The 12,459-nt window shown below is 36.8% G+C and overlaps 1 protein-coding gene across 1 annotated transcript in view; it reads right to left on the reverse strand.

Annotated features, from left to right (window-relative positions):
* BRD9 (bromodomain containing 9) overlaps window positions 1–11,514 on the reverse strand; it is a 23,988-nt gene extending 12,474 nt beyond the window's left edge. The window contains 7 exon segments of the mRNA XM_017738613.1: window positions 758–890; window positions 3,866–3,981; window positions 4,804–4,914; window positions 6,812–6,951; window positions 7,867–7,927; window positions 9,625–9,757; window positions 11,396–11,514. Coding sequence (XP_017594102.1) covers window positions 758–890; window positions 3,866–3,981; window positions 4,804–4,914; window positions 6,812–6,951; window positions 7,867–7,927; window positions 9,625–9,757; window positions 11,396–11,514 — 813 coding nt within the window.
* Window positions 11,515–12,459: the final 945 nt, after the last annotated feature.

Here is a 12,459-nt window from a genome sequence, read left to right on the forward strand (position 1 = left end):
CTCAGTGCAGATCTGTAGTGAATCCCTGGAGCATTCACTCCAATCCTAGCATAAGGAAATGATGGAATCCACCACCATCATCACAGAGCTAAAAAACCCACAGCCCAAAAATAGAACCTTCAGAGAAAACTGCACCAACTGCATCACCGAGCTTGTCCTTCTAAACCTTGGAAGAGCACAAAACCCAAACACATGGACCAGTATCAGAATCACATTCAGGACTGTCAAACCTGCTATCTAAACCTTATCAATAAAAGATCTTTGTATTTGGTACTCATGCTACAGCTGACAGCTACTACTTGTAAGTACAAAACTACAAGACCTTACAGACCCTCCTCATGAAAAACAGTAATTTAACACTTAAAAATATGTTAATTCCTGGGGGTGGGGGAGCCCTTCAAAATATGCCATAGTTTGCTTTATCTGAGGTTGCAGCAATACGAGAAGTGTGATGTTATTTTAATCACTTTCAAGGGCTGCAACTCAAAATTGAGGAACGTTTCACTGTTTCCTGCAAGTGAATTTCCAAAGATGTTCAACACACAATAGAACTTGAGATCCACTTAGGACCCCCCTACAATGGCTTTCAGTGGGAACTAAATGATAGACAACAGCGGCACTGGTATTCTGCACAGAACACACATCCCAGATGTTCCAGTCTCAGAAACCCCAACAGTAAAGCCTGTTTCCTAATGTGAAACAAAGTATTCAATAGTCAGGCACAAATCGGAACTGCGAACTGCCGTGTGCAGTAGACCTTGCTGTTGGGTAGATAGCGATTGATCCTATCCCGAGCTTCATCTGCTGCATGTTCCACTAGTGCCAAGACATGTTCTTCAGCAGTGCTGTCTGTCAGGCTGCACGCATTCCCCTCAGGTTCAAAAATGCAGCTGAAAAAGAGAAGAGGAGGAGCTGTAGGAATTAAAAGCTAAAACAAAACAAAGGGCTGAATTTTGGCTTTGCTCAATTGAACAATCAGTCCCACTCTTCTCCCAGTGTCAGTCTACTTCAGCATTTGAGTGGAATTATAATCATATTATGAAGTTTTGCAGCAGAAGCTCTGAACTACCAAACGAATTAACTTCAAAAATTTAATTGTTTCTGTACCTTGATGAAAATGAAGTATTAAATGAAGTACAAAACAGAGATTGGGAGTAAAACTGCATTGATACAGGGTGAATGCTGTATGCATGCTTAGTCTCCCACATGCATGAATATGCTATTTTCAAAAATTCCAAATAGGAAGATGCAGAACAGAAATTACATAAAGAAGGATAGAAACTAGCTAATCAGAGAAAAAACCCAACAGGCTGCATTTATGATGATTATGTCATATAGCTGCTTGCAGAAGTAGGACACAACTCCCAGTTTAACAGGGAGTCCTTTAATTCCTATGTTTGTTAGCATCGGCAATTAGCATTCCTAATCTGTATCAATCACATCACTGCTTGTAATTGAAATTACAGAATTTAGAATTTATCTTTCAGTAGATCCCTTTTCATTAAAGCTCCAAAACAATAAAATTGTAGCAAATAAGCATGCCCAAGGATGGAACAGGACACAGCTATCACATAAAATCAGAAAAAGGTAGTATCATAAAGAAAAGTGTGAAGGTATCATAGAATATGGCAGTCTTCATTATATTTTATATATAAAATAAATGTTGTACATCAAAATATTTCAGGGCATTACACGGACATTAGACACTAGGGCCAAACACCTTAGGTACTGGGTAGAGCATCTCCTCACACCAAATCCATTTCTCTCTCCTGGGTTATCTTCTTCCATTTGCTTAGCTAAGAATTTCTCTCTGTATAGAGATTCAGATCCGATACACAAGTAAGTTTTGCTATTAAAGACAACAAAAAGATCACAGGATCATACTATTACGAGACAAATGTGTTACACGATTTTGTTTCATTGAAACTTTACGGAAGGCTGTACACAGCAGGAAACTCCTCAACAATTGTCACTTTCTATCACACTCTACAGAATATTTAAAGGACAAGAATTTTGAGAGAACGTTCAGAAGATTGCAACACCCTAAACAAAATTTTCAAAAACTACTTAAACATTAGGATGTTCAATGATCAAGTCACTTTTTAAACTGTATAGAGGTCTAAGCTGCTTTAACACTTTGCAAACCTTGACTTCAACTCCTTCTCTGTTTTTAACCATGAAATATGAAGGCAAAAATAGCTGTTATTAGGTTTGATTTTCCTCCTCCAATGGTCTTACTGTTCATCAAAAAATACAATATCAATCCTACAGATGCAAAAATGCAAGTGTTTAAAAGTTCAAGTTAATTGAAAAAAAACAAATTAATTCCAACTACTGAAGTTACATAAACATTGAAAAGAACAGAAAAGTAAATTTATACTACAACTGATTTCAGAGAAACTGGTACCAGGATAAAATTAAAGGTTATAATTTTTAACTACCTGAACTGTATGTTAAGGTAGATGTTAAAGACAGAGCCACACTGTATGGTTTGGCAGTCTCAATTTCTTGCTCTGTGACAAAGTAAAATGTTACTCCTGTAGTTGAGTTTATGCAAGAATTAATGCTGGACACCACACAAACCAAATCATCACGTCTTCTAAGAAAATACAAACAATCAAAAACCAAAGCACCAACCCCTCAACTCTTGTTTACAAAAAGGTGCTTTCAGCTGATTTCTACACACAACCCATTAAACAAGGGACAAGTTACACTTTTTAAATTCTCTATGGTACAGCAACAGATTTGTTCTGTATGTTATCAGTAGAAGAGTTTCTACCACAGAAAATTACAGTTTAAAATTATTTTTGAAGATACATGGTTGCAGTCTTCTGTTTCCAAAAAAAACCTCCATTAGAATACTACCTCTTCCATCAGCATTAAAGATTACAAAAATGCTGAAAGTATAATAAATAAAAAGTGGCTGATGAGAACTCTAAGGTTTACTTTTAAAAAACATGGTATATTTCACTTTTTTTACTCTGGAGATTTAAAAAGAAACCTGCAGAACATATCTACACGATCAGATTATTTAAGACATGACCAGTGATGCTCTGTTGCAGTATTTTTTCCATGAAGTTCCAGCAGATAGAATGCCCTACAACTTAAACTCGCAGTCTATCTTTGGATGTCTATGCAAGAATACTGAACAACGTAAGTTGCTTGTATATCATGATTTCTGCTAAAATCTCATAAAATAAATTGATTAAATTGCGATTTTTAAAACTATTTTACTAACATTCAATTTTAGCTATAAAAATATGAATTTGTGACATGGGGTGCCTGTTAGCTGGAGGATTACTATTGCACTAGCAATGTATTTTACAACAAAGCTTAATAAGATTTCACTGGGGAGATGTTATCATCTGCTCCAGAAATAATCTCCTGTACCTTCATAACCTGCCAGATATGGTTAAAGTTAAATAAAATCACTCACTGATCTGGGGCCACTTTGCCATCCTGGAAAGAATCTCTTACATTTTGATGTGACTACTTCAGGAAAGGGAAAAAAGGGACAAAATGCAAAAGGTATTTGTGGCTATATCCAAAATAAAGTAACATTTTAACCACCATGAGAAGAAACCACTCATTATTTAATATAAAGAAGAATAAAAATATCCCTATAGATATTAATTTTAAGTGTTTAAAAGAATATGCAGTTTTCTTTTGAATTGTTTGCTTCAAGTTGGGAATCACTGGGTTATTAAACAAGTTCTATAAATAAACAAATAAAATACAATAAAATTGCCCATTTATCCTATGGACCTCAAAGAAAAATGCTGGGGTTTTTTTCTCAGTTCTTTGCTGCTGTGCAATACCACAAAAGCTGCAACAAGCCAGTAAGCACGCCCATTAAAACCTTTACCTAATAACTTCTTTATTTTGCTTTTTGGATTTCTTGGTAGTCTCTGCTTGTACAGGAACAACTTCAGGAACAGGTTCTTCAACTGCTGTATCTTCATCACCCAAAAGAGCTGCCTGCTGAGAAAAATCCATGTCCTGCATAAACGACATGCTGCGCTTCAAAGCTAACAGCCGTTCCTAGAATCAGAAAGGACAGAGCGGCAGGGACTTAACCTTTCCCTCATAGCCAAGATGCTATGATAATGGGATGGGATGGGAATGGCCATGGCCTTATTTTGTTCTTAATGTCTCGTTCCCAATGGCGATGCAACATGATTTGGTCATGGTAGCATGGCATCAGAATTTCTGCAGCCCAACTATCAAGAGAGAAACAAACAAACAAACAAACAAACAAACTGCATATGCAAAAACAACTGTCTATTTTACACAAAACTTACCATCACTGTAACACATGCACACACGCACACATGTGCACACACACAGAGCAGCTCACAAAAAAGCCTTCATTTGACAAGCCAACAACTGTATTTGAGTTAAAAGTATTTGCAACACCTCTGAAAACTCCCCTACACCCAACACCTTGAAAACAGTAGTGCTTTCTTGTTTATGCAGAAATAAAACTTAAATGAGATCTTGCTTTCAAAGTTTCAGCCAGAATTAGGATTTTACAGTAGAGTTTGATATATGTGGATCTCAACAGCTTTCACTGAAAGAAGCTCCTACAGACATCAGTAGTGCAGGTAAGGTTGAGAAGTAAGTAAAAATTGACTTATAACAAGAATGCCATCAAGCCCTTAAATATAGCAGCACTAACTGGCACTGCTATAATTATCACAGATGGGTGAAATAACATTTATCATTGCTACTATGTTCCTTTTAAGTATGGTAGCATAAAAACCCCCCAAAGTTTCTGCTTTTTGTTTTTAATAGGTCTCTTACTTTGCTCATCATCTTAAAGCCTGTGTGCAGTATCTTCTTGGCTAGCTTGTAGTAAACAGTATCTGGTCTGTTGTAAGTCATTGCATTATCACACATCAGTTTAAAATCTGCCTGTAAAATACAAAACAAAAGAACTGTAAACATTTCAAGTCCTTTGTTAAATGACTGGAAGATACCATTCCATCTTGGCAGCTCTGTGAAGAACACAGTAATATTCTAGCAGCAGGCTCATGAATGCAAGCCAAAAACAGAATTGCAAAGGTTTGAGTCTTTTTTACCTCTCCAAGATGCTCAGTTTCCTTTGGAACTGGCTTTTGGTTATAAAAAACACAGTCTTTCCTGAATGCCGTATGTAACATTTTCTCCTTAACCAAATGGACCAAACAGAAGAAATGGAGAAATCACCAGAAGGACCGAGCCACCAAAGCAACTTTTTACAGCATTCAAGCCCTCTGCCTCCAATTAACGAGACCATCACAAAAACAAAAATTCAGAAGGTGACATGGAGGAGCAAACCATGGGCCAAGAAGCAGACAAAAAAGTGCATGTAAGCTACACTTCTAGTGATGGCCTTTCAAGTGCTGCAGGAAAAGCCCGACTTTGAAGTAGACCCTTTTTTCCTGCAGCAAAATGGGTGAGTTTTCTGCAGCAATTGCCCCTCTTCTAAATGCAGGAAAGAGTTCTTGCAGACTCTACTCTTAGACAGACCGTCTTGTGACTAGCCTCAGCAAGTCATATCAGAAAGGTAACCTTTTCAGCAGACCTTGTTTCAGAGGTTAAAAACCTACAAACTTCATTTCTGTACTACAAAGCTTATGGCTTTGTAGTTCTGTGTGATTAGGTACCCTCGTGTATCTAGATAGAGAGTCCAATTCCTTTTTCACTCTAACATGGGCAGACTTTTAGCAAACTTTTATTACTGCTCAGACTACCAGCAGAAGCTAAGTCCTTCAGAAAAAAAGAATCTGTCAGTCTAAAAAATACTGCAATTTTCATTTCTTTTTTAGGTTCTATCCCACCAGTTTCAATGCTGCAACCCTGCCTGTAACTAAACAGCCACAGAGCTCCCACTCAAACTTCCCTTTAAAGTTCTTAAATAAGACAATCCAGCAAGATAGAATTTAGAGATCTGAAGGCATTGCTAATGGCAATGCTATTACGAATCCTTTTTTACCATTTCCTATAAATCTCTATAGCATATTTAACAAAACAGAATAATCTTTGTCAAAGCATCTGTAAGAAAAGTAAACCTTTCTTTGCTCACCCTGCTGGACCTTTCAAAAGACAATATTAACCCTGAGAAACAAGCCAATGCTCTCTGCCAAGGCTATTGTTACATCAGTATCACTCTAGGAAAAGCAATTCTGAAGGCAGCTAATAGACCTTCATGAATCAATTAAGGAAAACTCTCCTTCAGGAGCTGGCAATACCATGAAAACATTTCTTACTGCACTGTTTGTAAAACCATGATGCACCTAATAAATTATTACAGCAATAATACACTAAATAACTAAGTTAAGTTGCAAATAACCTTGCCAAGTAAGTTTCTGCCTGAAAATAATTTCAAATGAAGTTATATGAAAAACAGGACAATTAAAGATAAAAAATACGTAGTTGTTATTGACTCTTATACAAGGAGCTTCAGTATATCCACAGGTTTCTTGCAGACAGGTCCAAACTACATTTTAATCAACCTAACAAGGTCTAGATTAAAAGAAGAAAAAGGAAATGAGCTCAATGGCCTAAGTCTTTGTGGTAGTCTTACTCGTGGTAAAGTTTAGCAGCATAAATTCCACAGAACTTTAGAACATGGTCTGGGTTTCCACAGTAATTTATAGAAGACTGTAGTAGAATCTGACAGATTATTTGTAACACACTGAATATACAAAAGCATTCAGTTCAGTTCTGGAAAAAATGAGCATTAATTAATGTAAGAAAGGCTTTTACAGTTAAAAAGAATCTTCAGTTTCTTACTAGTTGTGAAATACCTAAATCTCTATTAATTCACCTTGAATTCAGTGACTGATTTGTATTCATTTGCTGCAATTTTTTCCTTCATCGTACCAAAATCCATAGGGTGTTTTATTATCATGGAATATCCAGGAGCAATGGCATCCGTGACTGGAAAAGCAAAAAACCCATGAGGATCTTTCCTAAAAATAAAAACAATAAATTTAGATTTACAGCAGCAAACAAAATGATCCTTGCTTTTGTAGCACATTAATGACAGAATAGTACTAGCTAAAACAGAAAAAACACAAAAAACATTCTCATAAAACAGATGCATGTTTGAAAAATTTTCTGATAAAAGAGAGCATTTTGATTTCACATATGTACACTTTTTGAAAGACATTAAAAATGTCTTTCAGTTCAATTCAGTGATCGAATGATCAATTCAAGTTAGTTCTTGTATTTCTTAATTAATTCTTGTATGTTTTCTATGTCTCTACTCTCCAACTTGGTCTTCCAGCTTAATTGTAAAAAAACCCTCAATTCTTCTTGTTCATAAGGTCCTCTAAAAATAAATACAATGTTTAATTTTTTTGAATTAGTTCCACATTCAGCTTATTGCTACGTAATAAAAAGGAATGGGTTTTTTTTAACATGAAGTACAGGTTTAAGAAAACAGTAAAATAAAAAGCCTCTCCAAATTAAGAGGACTATCAAGTAACCAGGTCTAAATTTGCTTTGTATCTGACAGTCGACACTGAATAAAACAAAATTTCATTAAAACAATCTTTCAAAGAATTATAGTCATAACTGGCTTTTAAACCCTAAGCTAAGTCATTAGTATTTAATAAATTTATAACGGCAATGTATCCTCTGCCCAAAACACTTATTTCCCTGCCCAACGCTGGAATTGCAAAGTTGGTAATAATTTTCCTCAACTTATCTTTAAAAATTACCAGGTCTCACATGGTTGCAAAGGTTAACAAATATATTACAGTCAGTCTCTAGACACTCTTTTCAAGCAGAAAACCAGGATAAGCAGTTGTCAAGTAACGCATGTAAATATGCATCAGACACTGCCAACACAGCTGAAGACACAGTAACATTTACTACCTTTGAAGCTGGCGAAGGAAGTGTTCCAGTAATTGCTGGATCGGTGTGCTCTCATTTTCAGCTGCATTTTGAGATGAAAACACAGATAAGTGCAATGAAACAGAATATAGTTATATTTGTTTATTTAAAAATATAAATAGCAGAGAGAAATCTTACTCTAAGTACAGCTTGTACTGATCTGAAGCTGAATGTGACATGGATTTCAAAGCAAAAGCACATCAGATTTCTAAGCACAGTACCTATTTCTTCTTTTATTTTCTGAGCTTTTTTTTTCCATCACATTAAAACCTAGTACCCATTAAGTCAGGTGTAGTGCTAAGTTTAGTAGCTCTAAGAAGATGTGTTAATAAGATTAAAATAAGGTGTTATATATTTCTGCAGAAGAAGTGAAACTTGGTTGCTCAAATAATGCAGTTGGGAAAGCCACATTTTTATAACATGTTCGTCATGCGATTTTAATGGTTTCTTTACCATAAACCCAATGCAATCAGCTTCTCTGAACCTTTCAATCACACAGTGACAAACAGATGCAGATTTGCTGGCAAAAGAGGTAATGATTACAATTTCACTTCCTGTACAGATTACACAAGAAACACTACATGTTAATTACCTGTTACTTCAGAGAGACTGGCTTTAATGAAGTTTGAAACATTAAAGAAGCATCAAGAATGGAAAATCCAACTCTCCATCATGATAGAGGAAAGCCATTTCCTTTCTTAACCATAATGCGTCAGGTAATTTCTATGCTTTCCAATAACATTTTACAAGCAGATGAAAAGAGAATAATGAAGGGAATAGTTTTTAGCTTGTCAGTTTTTAAGGCTCCTGACTACCCAGAGACATAAAACTCTGACCAGAAAATTTCAGTTACGTTGACAGCTGATGGCCACCATTCCTCAATTTAATGTGTGGTCACAATTATAAAATCCCTTGGAATTACTTAACCAGTCAAAGAGCAGTATTCAAAAGACAAGACTCACAATATTCCTAAAGACACAATTTTTTGCTACTAGCTTACATTTTCAGGTTTATGTGTAACTGAGATCATGATGTAATTGACAGTTCTCTAAAGTAAAGGTTTCCACTGAGTAAGGATGAGTTTTAATTATCAAGCAATGGTTACACGTAGAAAAAGCATGGCAAAATCTGAAAGGATTAAACATGTAGAAATTGCCACACACAACTGACAAATATTTTGTCTGGTGATAAGAATTAAAGAAGATTTGTAAATGAAAAACAGGGGTGGTGGGTGGTATCTACAGTCTTTAGAGACATGCTATCACAACTTCCTTTTCATGAGAATAGAGATACTAGAACTCTACATACACTAGAAAACAAAAAAAAAAAGACCGTAACAACACCTAAGAAGTCTCCACAAGAGTATTTTCCCTCGAACTAAGTGAAACCTAGTTTCAGAAATTCTGATCACTGTTGTGTAAATGCTGAGGAGAAGGAATTAGGGGAGCACTACGCACAATAATACTTTTATAATGAGGTTTATTCTGCCAAGGAACAGAAGCCAGAGACAGATGTCCTTAGCAGCATGAGTCGCCTGAAAACAAACCTACTAAAACATGGAAGCACCAAGAGGAATACTGACTTTTCAAGTAGCAGAAAGTTCTGAATGTTGGAAAAAGTAAAGTCCTTAAATTTCAGTAAATCTTCATGAAAATTTTACATTTTGGTACCTTTGACAAAAGCTTTGTTTTGTGTGCTTTTAAAAAGAACTAAAATTATTTAATCTTTCACACTGCTCACCTGGCTGAGTTCTGCATGCTCTGACAGGACGATCTGGAGGAGGTTCAACCTCTACCTTTTTCCCAGGATCAAAGTCGTCAGTTTCTCCTTCAGTGTCACACTGTTCTTTCTCTCTTTTCCTCTTTTTCTCTTCCTAGTACAGCAGAGAGATGACATATTTTAGAGGGACGGACTTGGAATGTGCAATCCCACACACCACAAGGTAAGAAACAGTGATGTTTTTAATTTGGAATAGTTATTCAATATCTGAGTCATAATATGGTTTAAACAATACTGCATACATTTTCACTATCACTTTTTCAATCTTCTTGTCCAATTAAAACTAGACTGTTCATCTTTTGCTACTTTGTATTTAATATAGTATTGTTCTATCATTCCTGCACGTTTGTTGAAAAGACTGTTGAACTCTGAAGCTATTTATATGTAAAATTGCACAATAATAAGCTACACCAGAGAGCAAAGAAAGTTAATTTACTATTCAGTAAAGATCAATCTGTGTCTCTGCTCTCATCAATGTATTTTTGTTGTTTGTCACATTTAACAGAAATGAGTAAAGTATGTGACAACTCAGCCAACAAAAGAACCATAAGAAACAGTGGTGGCAATTAATGATCTCTTCCTGAGTTTCAAAGCAAAGGCACACCTAAGTCATTCCTGAAATCCTGCAATCATTATCCACGTTTGCACAGAAAAGCATACTTCCTGAACCTTCACTAGACCACGGTTTTTTTACTTAGCTATCCATTAGCTTATTTTGAATGTATTAATAATGAAGGTCTGGGAAAAAAAATCCAAACAACACCCATCCCACAACTCAGTAAAGGCAACTGATACTGCAAGATCTCGTACGAAGGATAGCTGGTTTTGCTACATTTCAAGTCCCAGCCTGAAACATTTGCGCTAAGAAAATTGTGCACTCTTTGTGGTGTATTCAAGAGCTTCTGAACGATCATATGAGATCTGTCACTTCCAAGTAATACAAGCCAAACAAAAAAAATCAACTGGAAGCGATTTTAGCTACAAACGTACACAAAGTAGCACCAAAAAAACTACCATACAGGAATAGTAAAACTACATGACAGGAAAGAATTTAAAAAGCAGAAATGCCAGAGAATCATTACTACATTAAAGAAATACTATTAAAATTAAATTGTACAAGTAACTGTGCTGTCAATGCCTTATTGCTGATTTTAATCAAACTCCTCAATGTTCAACACAGACAACTAAGGTGACCACACTACTTGCTACTAACAAAGCCACAAAGCCAAGCATACAGGTTATTCCAAGAGCCAACCAAAGCAACATACCACAGTACTCAACAGATCAGAAGCTGTTTTGAGTAAACGTACCAATTTCAATGTTCAGTAACTTGGCACACCTCAAGAAGATAAACACAGCCTAAGTTTATTTGAAAAGTTGAAAATACCTCCCTAAAAGGGTAGCAAAACACATTTGTGACCTGGCTAAAATACAAAACATCCAACTGAAAAATGGAAGCATTCATTCAAGGCAAATAAATAAGAAAAACAAAAGGTTACAAGAAGGAAGCTTTTATTTTGTTCACAGAATCACCACAAGGGTTTCTCCTTTAAATGGCAAAAGTACACCAACTCACACACATGGGTTTTCTACATTACTGAAGTGCTATCTCCAGACAATAAGCTCCTTGCAACAGTGATTTAAACAAACAAACGAAGTTCTGCACCAGATTTTAGACGTGATAAGCAAGCACAAAGACTGGTGTGTCTGAATTTTAAAAATCACAGCTCACCTTTCTCTTTCTTCTTTCCTCATCATCTAGATGCTTTTCTTTTTCCTTCTCTGACTTTTTCTTCTTTTTTTTCTTCTTTTCTTTATGTCGTTCTCGCTCATGATCTGATCTATCATCATAGTAACTAGAATCATGCCCTGACCCAGAGAGTTCAGTCACTTCACTGCCTCCAACTTTAAGAACCAGCTTCAAGGGTTTTTCCAAAGGTTTATCCACATAATCTAAATATTAAAAAATAAATAAAAATTAATAAATGCACAGGGAGCTAATAGCATGCAGCAATTACAGAATCAGACTCCATTAGGTCGGAAAAGATCTGTGAGATCGAGCCCAATCTATGACTGAACACTACCGTGTCAACTAAACCATGGCACTAAGTGGCACATCCAGTCGTTTTCTAAACACCTCTAGGGACAGTAACTCCATCACTTCCCTGGGCAGCCCATTCTAATACATAACTACTATCCCTTTTGTAAAGAAATTCTTCCCAATGTCCAACCTGAATTTCCCCAAGTGCAGCTTGAAGCCGTGTCCTCTCGTTCTGTCAGTGGTTGCCTGGGAGAGGAGACCGACCCCCACCTGGCTATACCCTCCTTTCAGGCAGCTGCAGAGTGATAAGGTCTTCCCTGAGCCTCCTTTTCTCCAGGCTAAACAACCCCAGCTCCAAAGCTTCTTCTAGAACTATTGTTTATAAGAATTCGCTGCAAGTCAAAAACACACACAATGCATTTGGAAAGAACAATAACTAAGACTAACAAATCCAATCTAACAAACAGTCCTTCAGCACGTCTTACGTTGTGATGTTTCACAAACCTGCAAGACGTAAGAAACCGACTCTTCGGCCTCCCCTGAAAACGTCGCAAGATCCTTGCAGAGCAAGGTGAAATTAAGCATCACTCAAACACTGCAGTGACCGGATCCCCTCTGGAGCAGCCGTGGGAAGCACGGAGACGCTCGGACTCACACCCCAGCCCCCGCCCCGCGTTCCTCGGGCCGCCCCCGCCGCCGGCAGGAGCAGGCATTCGGAGCAGGGGCCCGGCCCCGGCCCCCCAGCCGCGCCAGGG

This window comes from Corvus brachyrhynchos, unplaced genomic scaffold (genome assembly GCF_000691975.1).
Source record: "Corvus brachyrhynchos isolate BGI_N302 unplaced genomic scaffold, ASM69197v1 scaffold146, whole genome shotgun sequence".
Lineage (NCBI taxonomy): Eukaryota > Metazoa > Chordata > Aves > Passeriformes > Corvidae > Corvus > Corvus brachyrhynchos.